This window comes from Balaenoptera physalus (assembly GCF_965194825.1).
Source record: "Balaenoptera physalus genome assembly, chromosome: 19".
Lineage (NCBI taxonomy): Eukaryota > Metazoa > Chordata > Mammalia > Artiodactyla > Balaenopteridae > Balaenoptera > Balaenoptera physalus.
In genome coordinates, this window is record NC_138900.1 from 8,613,366 (window position 1) to 8,637,089 (window position 23,724).

Consider the following 23,724-nt stretch of genomic DNA (forward strand, 5'->3'; position numbering starts at 1 on the left):
CATGAGTCGCTGGATGTCACCAGGCTGGGACCGTATCCCCCTCCCCAGTTATGGTGGCAACCCATAAATATCCCTAGATCTGTGACACCCCCTCTTGGGGGCGTTCTGTCCGCTGAGACCTGAAGGTGTGTCTCGCTCCCCTCTCAGGGTGGGCAAGCCCGTGAGCCCATTTGTAGGGGATGCGCTAGAAAGCAGATGTGAATCTATCAGAATCACCTTTTGTTTACCTGCAGGGAAGAAAGCCGATCTCAGGTGTTTGAGATCTCTCTTCTGATTAAGAGAGAATCGCCCACAGCATATACAGTGGCCAGTTCAATGAGCACAAGGCAAGAGTTCATTTTACAGCTTGCGTGGAAAATTCAGTTTCTTTTCACAAACCTGCTTGGTGGCTTTGTGTGGTACTATTTCCAAGTCCTGCCTTTCCTCTGAACCATCAGTAAACACAGCGACAAGGGCCTGTGGCAGTCGGAGCTTAAAGATCGTTCCTTACCAGGCTCATTTTAAATACACCTCTGGGGCCATCTGATTTGTAAATACTCTTTCATCTTTTCTTCCTTATCTTTAATGAGAAAGGTAGCATATGAGTCTTTACGTGAATATTTCAAGGCGAGCTGTCACGTGTTGGTGGATGTTTCCTGTACATGCCTGGGCCTGTGCCAGACCACAGGCAGACTTGAGTCCCAGACCTCAATGAGCCCAAGATAATAGCGCTAGTAATAATAATAATGGTAATGGTAATTTCATGTTTTGTGTATTTTCCATGTGTCAATAACCAACAAGGCTAAGTGCTAGGGGTACATAAGCTCATTCAATCTTGGGGATGTCCCCATTTTACAGACAAGAGGCTGGGCCAGGCATTCCTCTTCTAGAACCAGGATCTAAACTCAGCATTGCCTTGTCTCTCTGGGGCGGTAGCATGTAAATATGGGAACTCGCTTTATGAGGCTGTCAGACAACGAGCCAAACTTGGGCTTCTTTTAGAGTCTTTTTGGTCCCTAAGGGCCAAACAAATCCTAAGGAAGGAGAATCTGGCAAGGGCTGTACTCACTGGTGGGGGGCGGGGGGGGAGGGAACACGACAGTTTGGGGAGGTGAGCAGAGGACAGACCCTGGGTGATGGGTAGGCTTTGGAGAAGTGGAGGCATCCCGGGTGAGGAGGGGCAGAGGGGAAATGGAGCAGGGAGAGAAAAGACAGAGGGAGAGAGAGGCAAGAAGAGACACCAGCTCTGCCCCTGGACAGGGGCTGGGACCACACGGTGGGGACGTGTCTCTGGCTTGGTGGTGGCTTAGGATGTCTGGGGATAGGATGTCTGGGTTCCCGGCACTGGGGCAGCTAACTGTGGTTCTCAGTGTGACAAAACGTGGTTGGTTGGATGGATGGATGGATGGATGGATGGATGGATGGATGGATGGATGAGACCAGGAGAGAGACAGGAAGGGCGGGGGAAGGGGGGGGGACATAAAGAGAGAAGAAGGGTGGGGTGGGAAACTGAAGAATTTCATGCGGGAGAGAGGTAGGTATCTACAAAAGATATGAAAGAGAGACAAGGAGACAGCGGCAACAAGAAAGGAAGACACAGAGGGAGAAAGATAAAAAACCAACTGACATAGAGGATGAGACAGAGGCAGAAAGAGACAACGACCTAGAGAAACAGAGAGAGCGAGATATGGGGCGAGGCAGGGAGGAGCAGAGACAAGAGCCAGAGAGACAGAGACAGAGATGGAGGGAGATAAGGGAAAAGGGGAGAGACAGAGACACGAAGAGGAAGGGGGAGAGGCAGAGATGAAGAGAGACAGGAGAGAGGCAGAGCCAGAAGGCCAGATGGGGACAGATGCAGGAGAGGGGCGCGGGGAGCGCCGGGTGGCGGCCGGGACCGGGCTCTGGGAAGAGAGGCGCCGGGAGGCGGCGGACCGGCTGCGAGCGCGCCCCCTCCCGGCGCGGCGGTCCTGACCCGCGGGGCCGCCCGCAGGTGTGGGAGGCGCTGCTGACCCTCGTCTTCTTCCCGGTGTGCGTGGTGTTCGCCTGGATGGCCGACAAGCGGCTGCTCTTCTACAAGTACGTGTACAAGCGCTACCGCACCGACCCGCGCAGCGGCATCATCATCGGCGCCGAGGGCGACCCCCCCAAGAGCATCGAGCTGGACGGCACGTTCTTGGGCGCCGAGGCGCCGGGCGAGGTGGGCGGCCTGGGCCCGGGGCCCGCCGAGGCCCGCGAGCTGGACGCCAGCCGCCGCGAGGTCATCCAGATCCTCAAGGACCTCAAGCAGAAGCACCCGGACAAGGACCTGGAGCAGCTGGTGGGCATCGCCAACTACTACGCGCTGCTGCACCAGCAGAAGAGCCGCGCCTTCTACCGCATCCAGGCCACGCGGCTAATGACGGGCGCGGGCAACGTGCTGCGGCGACACGCGGTGGACGCTTCGCGCAGGGCCACCCTGGCCGAGGGCCCCGGCGAGGACGAGGACGACGGCGCCAGCCGCATCTTCTTTGAGCCCAGCCTCTACCACTGCCTGGAGAACTGCGGCTCCGTGCTGCTGTCCGTCACCTGCCAAGGCGGCGAGGGCAACAGCACCTTCTACGTGGACTACCGCACGGAGGACGGCTCCGCCAAGGCCGGCTCCGACTATGAGTACAGGTGGGTCCCGGGCAGTGCTCCCCGGCCCGCCTGGGGTGGGTGGGCAGGGAGGGCCGGCTGTTCGAAGGTCATAGGTTCCGCCATCCAGCGGCCTCCAGGCTCCTCAGTCTCCTGGCTACCTCTGGCGCCCATCCTTACTTTGCTATGGGCAGACCTGCAGTATTCATTCATTCATTCATTCATTCACTCTTGAGAGTCTACTTTGTACCAGGCACTGTTCTAGGCATTTGGCAAACGCTGCTGGACAAGACAGACAGCAGTGGCTGTCCACCTACCACGGGTTGCTCCTCCCATGACCATGCTCTACCTGTGCATTCTTGTGCTTGACACTCCACTGTGTTCATTATTATAGCTCCATTATATGTATCATACCCGGTAGAACAAGCACCCTCCCACACACCATTAGTAAAGTAAAAATGTTTATTGAGCACCTACTATATGCCACGTGTATACCCCAGTGAACAAGACAGCTAAGGTCCCTACCCTCAAGTTGCAATAAGGTTATAAACTATGAAACATATAAAAACATCAGGTGATGGGGGGAAATGAAGTGGGATAAAAGGACAGACAGTGTCCAAATTGTCTCTGGGTCTTTGGTTCCACCATAAAGCTACCCACTCTTTGCACCCTCCTGTGTCTCACTGCCCCAGTATCTCTCCTCACCCCTCTTTGAGCAGAACTGTGATCTTGTTCAGCAACTCCTACTGCACGCCTACTAGGTGCCAGATGCTTTTTTAAAAATTTTTATTGAAATATAGCTGATTTGCAATGTTGTGTTAATTTCTGCTGTACAGCAAAGTGACTCAGTTATATATATATACATTCTTTTTCATATTCTTTTCCATTATGGCTTATCACAGGATATTGAATATAGTAAGACCTTGTTGTTTATCCATCTGACAGACACTTTTTTAAGGGGCTCAACAGAGAACAGTAAAGAAGATAGATAACTTCTGTGTCCTCATGGGACCACAAAATTCTTTATGTATTTGTAGTTCTGTCCATACCACACTCTTTCAAGAATTATAGGTTTACAGTATGTTTTGTTATGTTAACTGATGTGCAAGTCTCCCATGGTTTCCTATAATAATAGCATTTATTGTGTGTCTTCTATGTGCCAGAAACGAATCTGGGCAATGGAGACCAGCAGTAAACGAAAGACGTAAAAGTCCCTGCCCCAATGCAGCTGACATTCTCATGGGAAAGACAGGCCATTAGAAAGTATACATTCAATACATTAAAATATCAGGGAGTGGTAAGAACAGTGAAGAAAAATAAAGCAGAATACGGGAGAGAGTGTTGATGGCTGAGCTTTTCATGGGTTCCACCTGCTGAGTGGAAGCTGAACTGTTCACAGATCTTTGGTTCTGCCATCATGCAGCAGCCAGCCCCTCATCCGCGAACTCTTCTCTTTCTGAGACTAAGGTCCCTGTTTCACAGATTTTTACTTCCACCACTGTGCCTCAGCAAAGACCTTTGGTAGCCCAGGCTCCCCTCTGCCCCATCATATCTACACATCTTTCCACTGCTTTGGACATTTGTAGTCCAGTCAGTCCAGGATCCTTTAGTCTGCCCATCCTCATCCACCTCTCCCACCCTGCCCCTCCGCAGCCTTCCCTGAGTGGAGCACAGCTGTTCACGGATCTTTGTTCCATCATCCTGTAGCATGGGATCCCTTTGGCCACCCATGACCTCCTCCCTCCATCCTCTCTGCCCATCCTACATCTCCAGCCTCCTTCGACTGAAGAAAAGGTATTCACTGTTTGGGGGCTTGCTGTGACTCAGTCTATCCACCACTCCCCTCCTACCCACACCTCTGGGTCTGCATTGCCCCCATCAAAGCCCCAAGCCTTTGCAGAAGGAAGCGAGTACACGTGTCACCTGCTGGGATCAGAGGCTGCCTTCTCACCTGCCAATGACGTCATGAAGGAGATGTTTGAAGTGAAGGAGTAAATGCTGTTCAGTGGTGGAACCAAAGAGCCAGGAGGAGTTGACACCTTCCTATCCATCCCTGTTCTCCCAACGCAGTTGATATTCACAGGCCTGGAATCACTTATCAAGGCAGCTTAGGTCCAGGACTGGGAGGGAGGACACCTGGGCTCCAGCCCAAGCTTAGCCCTGCCCCCTGTTCCCTGTGTAAGTTCCTGCCTCAGTCTGGGTAGACAGGGCTGTCACGTACAGTTGTTGAGGTTGTGCACTGCACAAGAGCAGCACATCTAAGAAAGCGCTATTCATATAGTGGACATTGTAGATTTCTATGTCTATTATGACAATTTCCAGATTCGTGGAAATAGTGTCTTGAAGAAGGGGAGCCGTTTTCTAATTTGCCCACAGGTATCACTAGGCTATGGTGGTCCTCTGGGGTCTTAGTTTCTCCAAATTAATAATGATCTCTGAGGCCCCCAAACTGCACAGCTCTTCCAAGACTCTGAGATTTAAGCCCCTATAATCCTAACATGCTAAGGGTCTAAAATTCTAAGATTCCAGGTTTCCCACATTTTGATATTCTAATCTGTACCCCAACCAGTCTCTGATCTGATGGTTCTAAGATTTTCATTTTCTCAGATTTTGTGCACCCAGTATGGGAATATGAGTCCTGTGAACCTAGCCTTCTATGATTCTGATATCTGGTTTCTAAAATCCCCATGTTCTTTTTCTCCCCAACTTTCTTTTTTCTTCATTTATTTATTTATTGGCTGCATTGGGTCTTCACTGCTGTGCGCGGCTTTCTCTAGTTGCGGCGAGCGGGGCTACTCTTCGTTGCAGTGTGCAGGCTTCTCATTGCGGTGGCTTCTCTTGTTGTGGAGCACGGGCTTAGTTGCTTCGCGGCATGTGGAATCTTCGTGGACCAGGGCTTGAACCCGTGTCCCCTGCATTGGCAGGTGGATTCTCCCCAACTTTTTATTTTGAAAAATTTCACACCTACAGAAGGGCTGCAAATATAGTCTGGCGAGCCCTCACGTAACCTCCACCCAGATTCACCAATTGTTCCTATTTTGTCCTGTGTGCATTCACTCTCTCTCTTTAATATATAATAATATGCTTTTTGAGATGCTACTCTTTTTTAATTTTTATTTTATATTGGAGTATAGTTGATTTACAATGTTGTGTTAGTTTTGGGTGTACAGCAGAGTGATTCAGTTATACATATACATATATCCATTCTTTTTCAGATTCTTTTCCTATATAGGTGATGACAGAATATTGAGTTCCCTGTGCTATACAGTAGGTCCTTGTTGATTACCTATTTCATATATAGTAGTGTATATTAATCCCAAACTCCTAATTTATCCTTCCCCCCCACCTTTCCCCTTTGGTAACCATAAGTTTGTTTTAGAAAAATATATAATAATATTAATAACCGTGGCACTTTATTAGAGTGAGTTGCAGACAGCAGGGCCATTCACCCATAAACATAAGTGTGCATCTGCTACGAATAATGATATTCTCCTCCATCATCACAATACGATGATCACACTTAGGACATTTGATACTGAATCAATATTATGATCCAATCTACAGTCTATGTTTGCATTTCCCCGGTTGTCCCTATCTCACCCTTCATGGCTGTGTCTTCACCCCCTCTCTTCCCATCCAATCTGGAACCACATGGTGCATTTGGTCGTCATGTCTCTTTCACCTTCTTCAGTCTGGATCGATCCCTCAGCCTTTTCATGACTTTCATGACCCCGACACTTTTGAAGACGTTAGACCACTTACTACAACAAGCCTCAATTTGGGTTCATCTAATATTTCCTCATGATTAGATTCAGGTGATGCACTTTGGCAGGACTCCATGGAGGTGACGCTGTGCCCTCCTCGGTGCATGGTGCCCTCCTTGGTGCATGGTGCCGGGAGGCACATGACGCCCACGTGTCCCATTACTGGTGATGTCCAGGTTAACCATTTCGTAAAGATGGTGCTAAAAGCCCAACATTCTACTATCCCTTAAGTTTCCACTTCTAACATGCCATTACTTTAGGATTCACTAGTTAGCTAGTGCAAATATCACGAGCTAACTTTTGTTGAGTGTTTCCCCTGTATTAACTCAATCCTTATAACACTACCATGAGGTAGACAGGGTTATTGCCTCCATTTTACAGATGAGGAAACCGAGGCTCAGAGGGCTGCAGAATCCTAACTGCCTGGAGATCACACAGCTGGCACAGGTCGGCCCACCCAGCTGGGTGCCTTAGCCACCATGGATAGCGCCCCTAGGCTGACGGCTGCCCCAACAGGGAGCCCTTGTTCCCTCCATCCAGATCTTGTCATCCAGTTCTACCTCTGCCAGAATCTTGGGGTCCCTCTGCCCCTCCCACAGAGGGATAGGGGGGATATTATAGATTTTTGACATCTGTTAACATCCCAGAGTCATTTTGATGTCTGCAGCCCTGCCAGGAGGAGCCCACTCATTCCCTGTTCCCTCAAACTTTCACCCTGACTCAGGCCCTGCCTCATTCCCTCCCCCACCCCATAATAGAACATCTTGCATGTGCTTTAGAAAGTTACACAACTGACGCTCTTTTAAACCTAAGCCAGTTCACGTCCCTCCTCTGCTCGGAGGCCTCCCATGGTTCCCATCTCACTTGGAGTAAAGGCCAAAGTCCTCACCGTGGCCCACCAAGACCCCATGACATCTGCCCCTGTTCCCATGCTCCCTCAGATGCAGCCTCCCTGGTGTTCCTCAAACACTCCAGGCCCACTCCTGCCTCAGGACATTTGCACTGGCTGTTCCCTTTACAGGAATACTCTTCCCCAGATATCCTCCACGTGGCTCCCTCCCCTCAGGCCTCTGCTCAGATGTCACCTCCTCAGAAAAGCTTTCTGTGGCCACTCTAACACAGCTCCTTCTCCTCACTCTCTACCCTCCTTCCTCTGTTTTCTCCAGACCATCATCACCACCTGACATTATATGTTTTATTATTCGTCTCCTGCACTGGAACAGAAGCTCCACCAGGGCAAGGATTTTTCTCTGATCTGGTTTGCTGCTGTTTCCCCAACACTAAGAACAGTGCCTGGCACACAGCAGATGCACAATACATGTTTGTTGGATGAATGAACTGTAATTAAATCCCTAGATGTGTAATTGTCACTGTGATATGGCTCTGCCATGGGGCTGTTCCCGTGTTCCCAGCATTGCCCAGCAGTTACTCTGGGAGTGTATGTTGAATGACTGAATGATGCCAAGTTAAGGAGTGTGGACTTTCTCTTGGGGATATCTGGGAGCACAGAATGGTTTTTATGAGAAGCATGGCAAGGTCAATTCTGGGCCCTATGTCCCTGCTACTGAAAGTGTGGTCCATGTACCAGAACCATTCACATCCCTTGGGCGCTAACTAAAACTGCAGAGTCTTGAAACCCAGGCGCTACTGAACCAGAATCTGCATTTTAACAAGATGCCCCAGGGAATTCGTGTGCACATGGAGGTTGGAGAAGCATGGCTGTGGACCACTCCAGGCTCCCTCTACACCCTGGGACTTTGCATGTGCTGTTCCCTCTGCCTGGAGCTCTCCTGCCCACTAAATCTTCTCCCATGAAGCCTGCCCTGATCGGACCTTCATCATCAGATGATGATGTTGGGAGGGACCAACTCTGTCTTGTTCTCCCTCTGCATCTCCTGCCCCGGAGAAGCCCACCCTCATTCACCCTCAGTATTACTTGTTTAATGCCTGTCCACCATTATATTTGTAAGTTCTTCCGCGGTGCGGCCCCCTCCTCTAGGAGGCCCACCCTGACTCCTCCCACCTCCCCCACAGCCTTTGAGCGACCTTCACCCCTTTCTTTCCCCTCTCCTCCACCGCAGCGAGGGCACGCTGGTGTTCAAGCCGGGCGAGACACAGAAGGAGCTGCGTATCGGCATCATCGACGACGACATCTTCGAGGAGGACGAGCACTTCTTCGTGCGGCTGCTGAACCTACGCGTGGGCGACGCGCAGGGCATGTTCGAGCCCGACGGCGGCGGGCGCCCCAAGGGGCGGCTGGTGGCGCCGCTGCTGGCCACCGTCACCATCCTGGACGACGACCACGCGGGCATCTTCTCCTTCCAGGACCGCCTGCTGCACGTGAGCGAGTGCATGGGCACCGTGGACGTGCGCGTCGTGCGCAGCTCGGGCGCGCGCGGCACCGTGCGCCTCCCCTACCGCACAGTGGACGGGACGGCGCGCGGCGGCGGCGTGCACTACGAGGACGCGTGCGGCGAGCTCGAGTTCGGCGACGACGAGACCATGTGAGCGCGCCGGTCGGGCAGCCCGCGGGCCGGGGCAGACCGAGCGCGGCCGGCGAGAGGGGCGGGACCAGGACGGGACGGTGCCCGGGCGGGGCGGGGCCTGGATGGGCGAGGTCGAGAAGCGGGTGGACCTCGGAGAGGCGTGGTCTGGGAAAGGGGTGGGGCCTTGATGGAGCCTTGCTCCTGAAACGGAGAGGTCAGGGGAAGTGGGGCAGGGCCCAGGGAAGAGGTGAGACAGAGGAGAGGAGGGAGGAGACTGGAGTGACGGGGCGTGGCCAAGATGTTGGGACGGGATGTGGGCGGGGCTTGGGAGAACTGGGCTGGTTTGGGGAGAGGGGAGTGGGACACCAGGAAGAAAGGCCAAGTGAGGAGAGAGGAGAGGAAATAGGGTGGGGCCTGGGGAGAGGAATGTGGAAGGCTTAATTGGTAGAATGGAGGAGTGTGGCCTGAGGTTCCTTTCGAGGTGGGAAGGTGTCTGTGGAAATGGAGGGCGAGTGGGGTCTGGGTAGGGACTCAGGGAAAAGGACAAGGACAGCGAAAGAGGGCGGGGTCTAAGGAGATGGGGCAGAGACTGAGGAGGTGGATGGGGGAAGGGGTGAAGCTATTGGGTAGGCGGAAGAACCTGGGGAAATAGCAGGAGACCTAAGAGGAATGTGGGAGAGGCTTTGGGAAGAGGCCGAGTAGGAATATGGGGGCCTAGGAAGAGACACGGGAAGCTGGAGGGCTGGGATTTGGGAGGGTGGGGTGGAATCTCGGGAGGTGAGCTGGATACACAGGAATACGTATGTAGACACACAGACACAACCAACACGCACACCGGCACATACGGACACACAAAGTCAAAGACACAGAGTCAGGGCTGTTCTCACGCCGAGACACCCGGCCACCCCTTACACAGATGCCCGAGTCCCCCCCATGTGTGCCTGCAGCCTCACATCCCCCTCCCCCTTCCCCCCCCCCCCCCCCCCCCCCCCCCCCCGCCTGCCTGGGATGCAGAAGGTTCCTCCCCTCCTTTGCCCGCTCCCTTCCGCCCCCGCACGCCAGTCTGTCTCTCTCCTCCTGCCGCCCACGCTCCCCCCACCTAGCAGAGGCCCTACCGCGCTCCCCTTCCCTCTCCCCCTCCCAGCTTCTGTGGCTTGGCCTCCCGCTCAGCTTCTCACTGCTCTATCTCTCCATCTCTCCGTTTGCGTCTCTGCGTCTCTCGCTCCTGGCATTCCCCCTCTGGGTTTCTGTTAATCTCTAGATCTCTGTCCCCAGTATCTAGCTAGCTCTCTGACTCGGGTTATATTTCAGTCACGAACTCTCCATACCTTTCCATCTCTCTCTCTGTCTGACTTGGGTTGAGAACTTAGGTTGGGGGCTGAGGGCACCGTTCCAGGCCCCATGTCTCCCACCCAAGAGGCCGAGGGGATGGAGGGCGTTATCTTTCTACTTGTTCCAGTCCTTCTTGTAGTCTGTCGCTTCCAACCAACTTCCCGCCGCTACAAACCCACAGGCCCTCTCCTCCCGCACATGGCTTCCCCAGGCTGGGACACCCTCTGTCCCCCAACCCCGCCCAAGCTTCCAGCTGTGGCTTCAGGAGACGGAGAACAGGAGGCTAATTAGCGTTTAGGGAGACACATCCTTCCTCTGACGGGCAGGCGCTAATTAGAGATGCTTCGAAGCAGCTGGTCTGGAGGGTTGGCCCCAGGCAGGATCAACACAGAGATGGAAGAGAGACACCCAGAGATGGGGCGGCGGGGAGATATGCAAGAGAGAGAGACAGACAGAGAGGCACCCAGAGACAGAAGAGACCTAGCGAAAGAGAGACGGAGCCAGAGTAAGGGAGAGTCAGAGAGAGAAACAGAGAAGAGAGAGAGAGCACGAGAGAGACAGAAAGACACAAACTGAGAGATGGATACCGAGGAAGCCAGAAACTGAGTGACAGAGAGAGGCCCATCAAGAGAGGGGAAACGGGATTGGGAGACTGAGATGGAGGAAAACTGAAAGGAAGAGAGATGCAGGGGAGATCAAGAGAGACGTTCTTCTCACTGAGAGCAGCTCAATGGGACTCAGGGAAGGAAAGGCCCTCTTGATGCTACAGAGAGAAAAGAGTTTGGGTCAGCAAGAGAGGATGGGAGACAGGATAAGAAAGAGACTGGGTCTGAAATCAGAGTGGAGTTCCCAGGAAACAAGGAGGGCAGGCGTGAGGATGACAAAATGTCAGGCTGGGGAGGAAGGCTGTTTCCTTTTTAAAAAATAATTAATTAATCAGTTTTTATTTGAACTATAGTTGATTCATGATATTGTGTTAGTTTCAGGTGTACAGCTCAGTGATTCAGGTATATGTATATGTATATATATGTATATATATTCTTTCTCAGATTCTTTTTCATTACAGATTATTACAGGATATTGAATATAGTTCCTTGTGCTATACAGTAAATCCTTGTTGTTTATCTATGTTATATATAATGGTGTGTATCTGTTAATCCCATACTCCTAAGGCTGCTTCCTTTGATCTCAGGAAGTCCTGCCCTTGTCTAGCTCGAGTCCCTCTTGCTGTCCCTTGCTAGTTGGGTTTCTCCTCCTTTTGGGTCCCGTGAGGGCACACTTGTCTGGGCGCCAGTTGGCGCGTGTGTCACTGCGTGTCAGTCACTGTGTGTCAGTGGATCACGGCGTGTCTGAGAGAGAGTGAGCGTCGGAGGTGTGTGTGTATCACCCTGTCAGTGTGTCAACGTGTCAGTAGCCGTCTGCGTGTGTCAGGAGACCCCCTCCTTGCTGCGGTGTTTCAGCACCGCGGACAGCTCCCAGCCCACTCCTGAGGTGGGGGGCACCCATTTTTTCCACCCACAGAAAATTTTAAATATCTTGAGACTGGGAGTGGGTGAAGGCGGAAGTAGGCGTATGTCTCCACGTGACCATCTTGTGTGCGTCTGTCTTCGCATGGGTGTCACTGTGTCCTGTGCGTTCGTGTGTTGAGATAGGTCTGTTGATTGAGACCCCTTTGCTTAGATTGTGTTGACTTTGGCTATTCCATTCTGTTGCATTCAGTCTCTCCAACACTGACAGACGGAGATGGGGAGAGGAGGACACAGAAAGAAAGGCAGAGAGCTGGGGAGAGACTGAGACAGAGAAGGTCAGAGAGATGGAGAGAGAGACACAGAGAGGCTGATAGATGGGCAGAGAGACAAAGGAAGATTGAGAGACTGTGATGTAGAGAGAGATGTTGAAGGGAATAAACAGACACCAAGAGGCATAAAGAGTGAGGTGTAAGGAAGGAGAATCTACATGGAACCACAGCAGGGGTCTTACACGTTGGTGATGTCGCCCAGGCTGCGGAGAGGGTGTCATGCTAGTTGGCATCTGGTCCGTGTGATTTTGCCACTGCATAGGGGATGGCTGTGGGGTATGATGGTGTGTGGGTGTGGGCAGTGTGATTGGCTGTGCTTCCTCTGCTGGGTGACTGCGTGGGCTGGGTGTTTGTGTTTCTGGGTTCTGGGGCCAGGCCTTGTGGTTCCTACAGCTGAAAGAGCTGCTAGTGGCAGAGCTGTGGGCTTTGGGGGGTTGTGGGTCTTCGTAATAGAGGGGGGGTCGGTTGTATGCCTGAAGGGGATGGATAACTTTTGGCTGTTTCTCCCCGCCCACCCTCCTGGTTACCATGGCAGCGGGGATGCAGAGAAAATCAATTAGCCCTCTGTTACACCTGCGAATGTGGTCAGGACAGGAAACAGGAAGCCAAGGGTCTCCCGGACTGAAAACTTTGAGTGAACAACTGCTTATGGAGGGCACACTATATGCCAGGCACTGTTCTAGGCGTTGGGGATACAGCAAAGAACATAAATGAACAAAGATCACTGCCCTGGTGGAACTTACATTTTAATGTGAAGAGGCAAATGGCAAACAATAAACAAAATAAACACATTAGACGGTGTGTTAGAAGATGATCTGGAACAAGGAAGACATAGAGCAGGGGAAGGGGGCCAAGCGTGCTGGGGTAGGGGTAGGGATGGATTTCAATATTAAAGAATGCAGTGGGAGTGGGTCTCATTGAGAAAGAAAGTAAAGTTTGAACAGAGAACTGGAGGAGCTGAGGGAGTGAGCATGGGGAAACCGTGTTCTAGGTGGAGGGAACAGCCGGTGCAAAGGCCCTGAGGCACAAGCAGGCCTGGTAGGTTCAAGGAACAGCGAGGAGGCCAGCGTTGCTGGATGGAGTGAGCGAGGGCGAGAGGGCTGGGAGGCCAGAAAGGGAACAAGGGCCTAGATGACAGGGGTTCTTGTGGGCCATTCTTGGGTCTTTGGCTCTTCTTCTGGGTGAGATGGGAGCCAGGTGAATGTTCTGAGCAGAGGAAGGAAGCACCCAGTCTAACCTAGGTTTTATCGGGATCCCTCAGCTTGATGCTTCATACAAACTCAGCTTCGTCAGATGCTTCTGAGCTTGTTTCTGTCAAATGGGGATAATAAGAGAGCCTTCCCCCCAAGGGTTGTTGTGAACATTGAATGAGGTACCAGAGCCTGAGATGGAGTGAGTGCTCAAGAAACTGGGTGGCTAATGGGCGAGTTATTGGTGATTCAGGGGGAGGGAGTCTTAGGCTGCATGCTCTCCCTCTCTGCTCAGGAAAACTCTTCAGGTGAAGATAGTTGATGATGAGGAATATGAGAAAAAGGATAATTTCTTCATTGAGCTGGGCCAGCCACAGTGGCTTAAGCGAGGGATTTCAGGTAAGGGGTGATGGGTGGGCTGTGGGAGAGGTAAGGGGTCCAGGGTGGGGGGACCCTTGGAGGCTCAGTTGTGGGCAGTCCTTCAAGCTTGTGGATCTGAGCTTCCCAGGGAAGATCTCACCTTCTCCCTGTCTCTGTCTCTCCCCAGCTCTGCTACTCAATCAAGGTGAGTGGACTTACTTCCAGACCTTGGGGGGGGGGCACCGGAGGGAGGGTCTTGGGGGTGGGTCAGTGCCTCAAGTTCCCCTCAAGGTCAGGTTTGAGGCAGGTTGCAGGTGTGATAAATTTGGTGGAACCAGTGTGAATTTGGGGTGACAGAAGTTTAAAGGCCAAGATCATGTTTTGGTTGTAGTTAAGATGGTGGGGGGGAGTAAGTCGTAGAATCCAATTTGGGTTTGTGGTGGGGTCAGAGGGAATCAGGTTTGAGGTTGATTAGGGCTGGGTTGAGGTTGGGATTTGGGATCAGTATTAGGAACTGGGTCAAAGCTAGAATTAAGATGGAGATTGGCTTCTGGGTTTGTGGTGGAATCTGATTAGAACTGGGGTCAGATTGAGGTCAAAGCTAAGGTTGGAATTTGAGGTGAGTTTGAGGAATTTGAGGGTAGAGTTGGAGCCAAGGTCAGAGATGGGGGTGAGAGTTGGGACTAGGGTCAGGGGCTTGGAGATAGTGACAGAGTAGTTTTGGAGCTGAGATCAGAATTGGGGTTTGGGGTTAAGATTAAGGATAGACTGAAGATTATATTAGTCAAGGTAAGTAATACAAGCTACTAGAACAAATAGGCCCCTAAATCCCAGTAGCTTAACACAATAAAAGTCATTTCTCACTCAGGCATAGTTTTCTGAGACTGTTCCTGGTTGGCGGGTGGCTTTCTTACGAGAGTTAGGATTGGGTTGGTGCTGGGCTTGGAGCAAAGGATCAACATACTTTGGGGAGGTCAATGAGCCCAGAGCCAACTGTAGATGGTTCTGGGTCCAAGATTTGTACCAAAATCAGGAATCCCCCTCTCTCCTCACCACCTCAAACACACTCTAGGATGTTTTCAGAGCTTGGATATGAAGACCAGGCCTCTTCCACAGGGTGGTGATGGTAATGACGATAGTGGTGATAATAATAAAGTAACCTTTTTAGTTATTGTGTGCCAGGCACTCTTCTAAGCACTTCACATGAATTAACTCCTTTAACTAGGAGTTAATAGGAAACCACCCTATGAGGTAGGTACTGTTATTGTGCCCATTTTACAGATATGAACTCTGAGGCACAGAGAGACTAAGGTATTGTCCAAGGTCACACAGCCCCCACCACATGAACCTCAGAGCCCACCAACTGAACTTCGTGGACCAGCCCATGGGAGCTGGGTCTCAGGTTGGGGAAGGTGGTGGTCAGATGGGAGGCAGGGGCGGGGGGGGAAGCATCACCAAGGAGGCGTCCCAGAGAAGAGCAGACAGGGATTTCTTTATCAGTGGGAACAGGTAGTAAAGGCATCGCAGGCCCAGGTAGGTAAGTCTCCTTGGAGTCTAACTCCCATCCCTCATGCTGCAGGGGACGGGGACAGGAAACTGACAGCTGAGGAGGAAGAGGCTCGGAGGATAGCAGAAATGGGCAAGCCGGTTCTTGGGGAAAACTGTCGACTGGAGGTCATCATTGAGGAGTCCTATGATTTTAAGGTGATTTTCTGGGACCTCACCTTCCTGGAGTCTTGCCTGGGTCATTTCCTTGGGGAGAGTCCAGGAGGGGATCGACCATGAGGGTCACAAGGGAAGGGCAACCAAGGTCCGAGGCCACCGTCTGTGTCCCTCCGTTAGCACCATGGACAGCACACGCTTCCCTTGTCCCTTCTTGCTAGAACTGGGATATGGAAGGTTGAGGACCCCTGAGCATGGGGTGTGAGCCCGCATCCCCAGTACCCCTCATGGAGCTGCCCTGGGGTGATCATGGGCCATGGTCTCTCCCCACCCTCTCATCCCCAGAACACGGTGGATAAACTCATCAAGAAAACGAACTTGGCTTTGGTGATTGGGACCCATTCGTGGAGAGAGCAGTTTTTAGAGGCAATTACGGTGAGCGCAGGTAAGTGGGAAGGGAGGAGAGAGGAAGAGAGAAAGAAGAGAGGGATGGAGAGACAGAGGAAGAGAAATGAAAGGGAGAGGGAAAGAGGGACATGGAGAGAAGGACAGAGAGCGATAGAGAAGAGAAAGAAGACAGGAAAGACACAAGGATACTCAAAGAAAAAGACTAAGAAACAGATACAGAAAGACAAAGGAAAAGATAGGGAAAGTATACAAATAGGAGAGATAGACACACAGAGAGGCACACAGAATCCCAGAGAAGGACAGAGATGCGGAGAAAGCATGAAAGGTGTAGAAAATGAAGACGCAGAGGGCCAGAGAGAGAGAGAGAGGCAGGTAGACCCAGAGACACAGAAAGTTGGTGGAGACAGGGGCAGAGGTGGAGAGCTGTGAAGCGGTGGGATCCCAGCCCGGGCTTTCTCCTGGTGTCAGGTAATTGGAAGGTGGAAACAGGTTAAATGGCATGGCCTCTCCACACAGCCTGAGTTCCTCTGTTGCTATGGAGACAGTCTCCAGGGCACCCAGCTCTCCCACCTGAGCGGGTTCTCGCCCCCTTAGGCCTCAGACAGGCTCACACTGCCCCCCTGTGGCCAGATATATGATGACATGGATTCACAGACACAATCTTGGAGACCAACACTGGCCATCTGTGATAGGAATTGGGGAAACTGAGGCCAAGAGACATAAGAGGGACTGGCCTGAAGTCCCTCAGGGAATCCAGAAAGGACCAGGGTGGAACTCAGGACTTCTGTCCCTTGAATAACATCAGGTTTCCTTCAGGGAGGCCAAGCTGGTGGGAACTGAAAACACACGAGGAATTGTGGTTGGAAAGAAACTTGTCGGTGGGATCAAAAGAAACCAGGCACCAGGGATGGAAAAGTAGCCGGTAGCGGGCCTAGAGACACCAGATTGTAGGCCTAATAGAAATGGAGTGGCATCTCCCGCTGAAGCCACATTCTTTCAACATCTACTTCTGAAGGATCCTCTGGACCCGGTCCTATACAGGGCCATTGCTGGGGACAAAGAAATGATCATGACAGCTCGGGACCTGTCCTGACAGAGCTCACTGTCCAGTGGGAGAAACAACCTGTCACAAGAGAGTGACGACCCAGATTGGGCAGGACTGGGACGGGGTCCCCAGGGAGCTATGGGGGAACCACATCGGGTGTCTGACCCAACTTGAAGGTCAGGGAGGGCTTCCTGGAGGAGGAGCCTTCTGATCTGAGTCTTCAAATAGGAATAAGAGTTAGCCAGGAGGAGGGAGCCAGGCAGAGGGAAATCCAGAGTCTGGAAATGTGCAAGATTATGGCACATTTAGGGAGGGTGATTGGTTTTGGGCCTGAAGAAAAGGCAGGGGATGAGGCATGAGAGGTGAGCAGGGTCCAGACCCCAAAGGCCTTAGAGGCCACAGGAGAGGGCTTGGGTGTCATTTTAGGTGCAGTGGGGAGCCATGGAGCTTTTTTCTTTTCTTTCCCCATGGAGTGTTTTTTGAATGAGGGGAACTCCTGGAAGTGGAGAGAACCTGTGGAAGGAAGAGTGAGAGGGTGGGATGGGGTGTGAGTTGAGGCTGTCAAAACTGGCAGGAGATGGGTCATGCAGGGTCTGAGAGGATGTGGTGAGGAATTTGAGCTTCAAGAACATTGGGGAGCCAGAGAGTTCCCTCTAGGGGCTTAGTGAAGGTAAGAAGGGTTGCATGAAACTGAAACTGTGGGTGTGAGATGGTGGTCATGGAGGCCATGGGCCTATAGAAAGCAAGTGATTAGATCAGAGGAAGTAGTAGAGGAAGAATAAAACCATTATGGTAATAATAACAGTAATAATAATCACAACGATGACGACGATGAAGACAGATTGAGTGTAAGGCAGCTTTGAAGTCCATTTCCTGTATGAACTCATTTAATGAATGTATCCCGAGTATCTGGGTTGGGGCTTGATCATTTTGTACTTTGTTCCTTTTGGTTCCTCACGTGAGCACAAAGCTTTTTGAGGTGCTGAAGAAGGGTGGTTCTCGCTTCCTTAGCGGATGAATCATGTCCCATCTTGCACTTAGAGGTGATTTTGTATTTCCTTTACCTCCCGATGGAAAGTTCTTTGCAGGCTGGACTTGGTTTCAGGCATCTTTGAATCGCCCCCCAGGCACCGGCATGGGCCTTCAACAATGGCTGCAACAATGACAGGCACAGTGGAGATGTGCCCGGCCCCACAGAGAGCATATTATATGGCCTGACTCATGTAGTCATCCCAGCCCTCTCGAGGCAGGTCTGATTATTATTCCCATTTCTCAAATAGACATTCAGAGGCTCAGACAGGTTAGGGCACTGATTCAAGATCACACAGGGTTTGACACCAAAGAGTCGGCTCCAGAACCACAGGCATACCCGTGAGGCTCCCTCTAGATGGGAGAGGCTGGAGAAGTAAGCAGAGGCCAGAGCCTGTGGGTACTGGAATGCCAAGCTCAGGAGTGTGGGCCTGGATCTGAGGGCAATGGGGAGCCAAGGCAGGATTTGGAGCAGGGCAGGGAGAAGCCCCAAGAGACGGAGTGATAGCAGCCGCCTCCCTCCCAAGAGTTTGTCCTCCCTGCTCTGACCTCCGCCATGTCTCAGTATGGTCAGTTAGGGATGCGTTCAGTGGCAAACAACAGAAAAGTGGCTTAAGCACACTAGACTTTATTTTTTCTCACGGAACAAAAAAAATCTGTAGGAGGCAATCAAGAGTTAGCAGCAGCTCAGTAATGTCATTAAAGGCCCAGGCCCCATCTTTATTTCTCTTTCCCATTCTCAGCTGTTGTCCTCATGGTTGCAAGATGGCTGCTGTACCTCCAGGTGTCAAGTCCATACTCCAGGCAGGAAGAAAGGAAGCAGGGAAGCAGGAAGGGGCAGAGTGCCTGTTGCGTTTGAGTTTCCAGTTCTAGTTTCCAATTGCATTTTACTTGGGGTCGCAGCAAAAACATTTTCTTTGTGATGCAACATGCAGAACCGAGAAACCTCACAAACCACTTAGTTAAGCATTTACAAATTCAACCATTTATTTCTTTAACAAGCCAAGTGGCTAAGTGAGCTAGAAAAGTGGGAAAGGGATATATGACCTGAATCCCCAAATCCATCAGTCTCTCGCTGCCTCCACTGCCACCAGCTGTCCTATGCTCCCTGACATTCCAAGGAACCATTGGGTGGGACCATGGAAAGTGGCTTCATGATTTGGTGGCTGGTCTGGCTTTTATTTCCTGACTTGCTGTGAGCAACTGGCCAGGGGTTACATTGTTTCTTATCAGCATCCTTCCAGATGTAATTCGTGGCACACTCAAGTGTGTTCATTGCTTCTCATTCATTGCTTTCTGCTTATCAGTTTCAGGTGAGGTAGGAAGACATTTCATTTGCACTTTCCCATTACACAAGTCACTGCAGGTCAAAAGTGGGCCAAATTCGGTCACAATAGGTGACACAAACAGCTCTAAGGATGATGCATCCTTTACAAATCTCAGAAAACACATCTGTAACAACAGGACCCCTATCAGGAAAGCTAGAGCTTTCCAGAAACCCTCTGTTTATGTCTCATGGCCAGACTGGATCACCCGACCACTGCTGCAAGGTATTCTGGGAAACCAAGTATTTAGCTGAGGACCTGACTGCTGTTGGCTGCATGGAATTCTGGGAAAGTGAATATTTTTATCTGAGGACAGTGCTGTTGCTAGCCTCAAGGGATTCTGGGAAAGTGACTAATGTTAGCTGGGCACATGGTTCTCTCTAGCCTCAGGAGACTCTGGGAAAGTGAGCACCTTTAGCTGAGCATGTGGCTACTGTCAGCTGCAATGAATCAGAGGAAGTGAATATTTCTAGCTGCACACCTGGCTGTCAGTAGCTGTAAAGGCTTCTGGGAAAGGCATATCTTTAGCTAGGGACATGGCCACCCCTAGCAGAAGGGATCCTGGGAAACTGCATATTTTTTATCTGGGCACATGGCCTCCTCTAGCTTCAAATGATTCTGAGAAAATGAATATTTTTACCTGGGCCCATACATTCTCTTAGCTGCAAGGGATTCTGGGAAAGCAATTCGTTGGGGACTTGCTGCCTAGAAGTTGAACGAAAGGGGGGCTCTGTAAGCGAGGAAGGAGGCATGGGCGTGTGCCCCAGCTGGGTCGTGTGCCCACAGGGGACGAGGAGGAGGAGGAGGACGGGTCCCGGGAGGAGCGACTGCCGTCGTGCTTTGACTACGTCATGCACTTCCTGACGGTGTTCTGGAAGGTTCTGTTCGCCTGCGTGCCCCCCACCGAGTACTGCCACGGCTGGGCCTGCTTCGGTGTCTGCATCCTGGTCATCGGGCTGCTCACCGCCCTCATTGGGGACCTCGCCTCCCACTTCGGCTGCACCGTTGGCCTCAAGGACTCTGTCAACGCTGTCGTCTTCGTGGCCCTGGGCACCTCCATCCCCGGTAACCCCTCAGGAGACCACTTGTTGGGGGAGTGTCTCAGAGAAGCCAGGCAGGTGGACCCTAAGAGAAAGGCCCTGCAGAAATAAGGTGGTGGAATCCTACAGAACCCATATGGTGGGTCCCTTGGAAATAGGCAGGTGGGTATAATAGAAACTAGGCGGAGGGAACCCATGGATTCAATATGTGAATTGAATCCTCCCCAAAAGCAAGCAGGTGGAATGTCCCATAGAACTAAGGTGGGGGGAAATGGTAGAAACCAGACGATGGATGCCAGGGAAAGAAAGTGGCAGGACATTGAAGAGACAGGTGTTGGAAGGAGGGTCCCATAGAAATAAGGTGGGAACTTCATAGAAACCGTGCAGTGAGTTCCACAGAAACAAGATGTTCATTTTCCGTTTCCTCCCCCTGCCGAGCAACCAGATGAAAGATTCCATAGACCTTTGTTGCTGGGCATGATAGGAACCAGGCCAATGAATCTCAAAGCTTTAACTAAGATGAGAGTCAGAGTAGAAACCACATGTTGGAGAAGGTGCCATAGAAATAAGATAGTGAGGCCTCAGAGACTACAGTGTACGTGATCCCCTCTTCCCCTAAAATCTGAGGGAGAGTCCCTTAGAAACCAGGTGGAGGAGACTGAAATTCCTGTAGGAGGGAGGAGACCACGCGAGGAGGCAGATACCTTTCTTTTCCACATCAATGTGTTCACCAGCCAGGTGGTGGCGCTGTAGGCCCAGACAGCAGGTGATGGGTCCTGTAGAAAGCAACCATTGGTGAATGGGTCTGTGAAGCCTGCCCTCCACACCAGAGACTTGCAGTCTTAGCGAGATGTTCAGGAATGGGTGGAGGCTAGAGAAGCGAAGCTTGACAGAAGCCAAGTGGGGAATTGATGGGCAAGGGGTGCCATGTGGCTGGGGCCTAACATTTATCTTGTCCAGCCAGGTGGCAATGGGATAATTGGGCCTGTAGAAACACAGGCAGTGGGTTCATGGGAAACAGCTAGTGATTCCCAGCGAAAGCAGGCAGCAAGTCCCAGAGAAAGTAGGCAGCAAGCCCCATAGAATAGAGTGGATTCCACAAAAATCAGGTAGTGTGTGTGTCCCACAGAAAGTAGATTGAGTCCCACAGAAAGCGGGCAGCAAGTCTCGTAGAGAGCAAGCAGCAGACCCCATAGGACATAGGCAATGGTGGGGAATAATAGAAACTAGGCAGGGGGGCCCAAAGATTCAGTATGTCAACTGAATCCTCCCCCAAAGCAACAAATGGGATGTTCCGTAGAACTAAGGTGGTGGGAAATGGTAGATACCAGACGATGGATTCCATAGAAAGAAGGTGCCAGGGCATTGAAGAGACAGGTGATGGGGGGGGGGGGGGTCTCATAGAAATAAGGTGAGGACTTGATAGAAACCATGTAGTGGGTCCCATTGAAAGCAGGCAGCAGGTCCCATTGAGAGAGGCGGTGAGTTCCAGGGAGTAGGTAGTAGATCCCATTGGTTGCAGACACGTTCCATAGAAAGCAGGCAGCGGGGCCTGTAGCGAGCAGGCACAGAGATGGCGATCGACTTTGCCCCCTGGGTGGGGTCAAGGGCACAGAACTCCAGGAGTGGGAGGCGAGGCCCGCGCGACACTGGGGTGAGGAGTCTGGATCCTTGGGCCAGCGGGGTGCTGGTGGGTCTCTGGGGAGCAGGTGACTGACGAAGCCAGGCGGATGCTCGTGGGGGGGCCCGCGGAGCCCCCCTGACCCGCGGCGTCTCTGCCCCTGCAGACACGTTCGCCAGCAAGGTGGCGGCGCTGCAGGACCAGTGCGCCGACGCATCCATCGGCAACGTGACGGGCTCCAACGCCGTGAACGTGTTCCTGGGCCTGGGCGTGGCCTGGTCGGTGGCCGCCGTGTACTGGGCGGTGCAGGGCCGCCCCTTCGAGGTGCGCACCGGCACGCTGGCTTTCTCCGTCACGCTCTTCACCGTCTTCGCCTTCGTGGGGATCGCCGTGCTGCTGTACCGGCGCCGGCCGCACATCGGCGGCGAGCTGGGCGGCCCGCGCGGCCCCAAGCTCGCCACCACCGCGCTCTTCCTGGGCCTCTGGTTCCTCTACATCCTCTTCGCCAGCCTGGAGGCTTACTGCCACATCCGGGGCTTCTAGGGTCCTCCCCAGGGACTCGGCCTGCCCCTCGAGACCACCGCCTCCGCGCTGGACTGGCTCTCCTTTGTCCTCCAGAGATTTGTCCTCCAGCCTCCTCTCCTGGGCCTCGGCCTCCCTTCCTCCTGGGAAGCCATCTCCCCCTGTCCTCGGTCCCCACTTCCAGCCTCCTCCCTTCCCCTCGGGAGCCTCCCCAGGTCCTCCTGCGAACAGCCCCGTCGGTTACCTGCAAGTCCAGCCCGTCCGTCCGTGTTCGTTACCGGCTTTGTTACTGGAGCAATTTCCACCTCGAGGCCCCTCCCCAGAGAACCCTCCCTCATCCGGAATCCTCTACAGAGTCTCCCATCTGTCTCCCTAGGCACCCAGGCTTCCTCCATGCCATAAGTCCCCCTTCCTCTAGAGGACCCCCTCACCACTTCCACGGACCTGTGCCCCAGGGCCTCAGAACTCAGCCCTGCCTGGGGGGCCCTTGAAGGAGGCTGGTCCATCCCAGGAGGTCACAGATCTCAGCCCTTTCCCCCAACCCTCAGGGAGCTCTGTGGGCCTCGGGGGATGGGGGAGGAACAGATGGGTACGCGCACAGGGGGGCACACCTTCCCTGATTTCTCCACTCAGGCCCTTGGGAGGACACTAATTCTCGAGGCTTGGAGAAGGGAGGGGAAAGTTTGGGCTTCCAGAGCTGGAGGAGGCACATTTTGGACCTGTAACTTCTCACCTTGCAGCGCCCTCACTTGCCTCCACTACCTCTGAGAGCCCAGCCACGCCTTGGAGGTGGGAGGGGGGCTATGTGTGTACATAGTGTGTTTGGGGGCGGGGGGACGCGGGAGGGTGCATGACTTGGGGGGAAAGGGTGACAGACTTTTCTACTGAGAGGGCAGCAGACTCCCTCAGCCGTGAGAATTGGCTTTGGGGAGGAGGCCAGGAATCCAAGGGAGTACAGCCGATCTCCCCTGACTATCTAGAAGGCTCATTTTGCCCTCAGTGCCAGCCAATCCGGGCAGGACCCTCGAAGAGGAGACCGAGGGTCCCAGAGGACCAATGCTACAAGCCAGCAAATGCTGCCACATCTCTGCCTGATGGGGAGCAGGGGTGGGTGGGAGGGTGGGACTGGGGCCAGGGGGTCTGGGTGGGCATTTTTAACTTTGGAGGCCACCTATCTGTTGGTAGGCCATGTGCATTTTCTTACTGTTGATGTTTCCTGCCCAAAGGACACACTTGGGGTGCGAGGAGTGCTGCCCACTTCTTGGGACCCTGAGGATGACCCCGCAACCCCCGTAGCACTCTTCTTCCCACAGGTTTTTAGCGTCCTATCGTCCTGCTGTGCATCAGCCCCAGCGTCCCAGACCTGTTGCCCACTTGCCTTCTCTACTCCTAGCTCATCAGCACCAGTCGCTGTCTCTTTTCTTTGTGATTTCTGTAAAAGTTGCCATAAAACTTTGAAATTCTGCCTGGAAAAACAGCCTCCCCGTGGGAAGTTGGGATTCACGAGGGGAGGGCTAATGAAGTCTTTGATGGAGATTTGGGCAACTGTG

The 23,724-nt window shown here is 52.6% G+C and overlaps 1 protein-coding gene across 5 annotated transcripts in view; it reads left to right on the forward strand.

Annotated features, from left to right (window-relative positions):
* SLC8A2 (solute carrier family 8 member A2) overlaps positions 1-23,275 on the forward strand; it is a 30,937-nt gene extending 7,662 nt beyond the window's left edge. For 2 of the 5 annotated variants that reach the window (XM_082438382.1, XM_082438383.1), the window contains exons 3-10: positions 1,970-2,634; positions 8,438-8,860; positions 13,458-13,561; positions 13,710-13,727; positions 15,102-15,226; positions 15,530-15,629; positions 19,778-20,056; positions 21,819-23,275. In XM_082438382.1, the coding sequence (XP_082294508.1) occupies positions 1,970-2,634; positions 8,438-8,860; positions 13,458-13,561; positions 13,710-13,727; positions 15,102-15,226; positions 15,530-15,629; positions 19,778-20,056; positions 21,819-22,195 (2,091 nt within the window). In that variant the 3' untranslated portion in view covers positions 22,196-23,275. The other 3 variants (XM_082438384.1, XM_082438386.1, XM_082438385.1) reach the window with 3 other exon arrangements.
* The last annotated feature ends 449 nt before the right edge of the window (positions 23,276-23,724 follow it).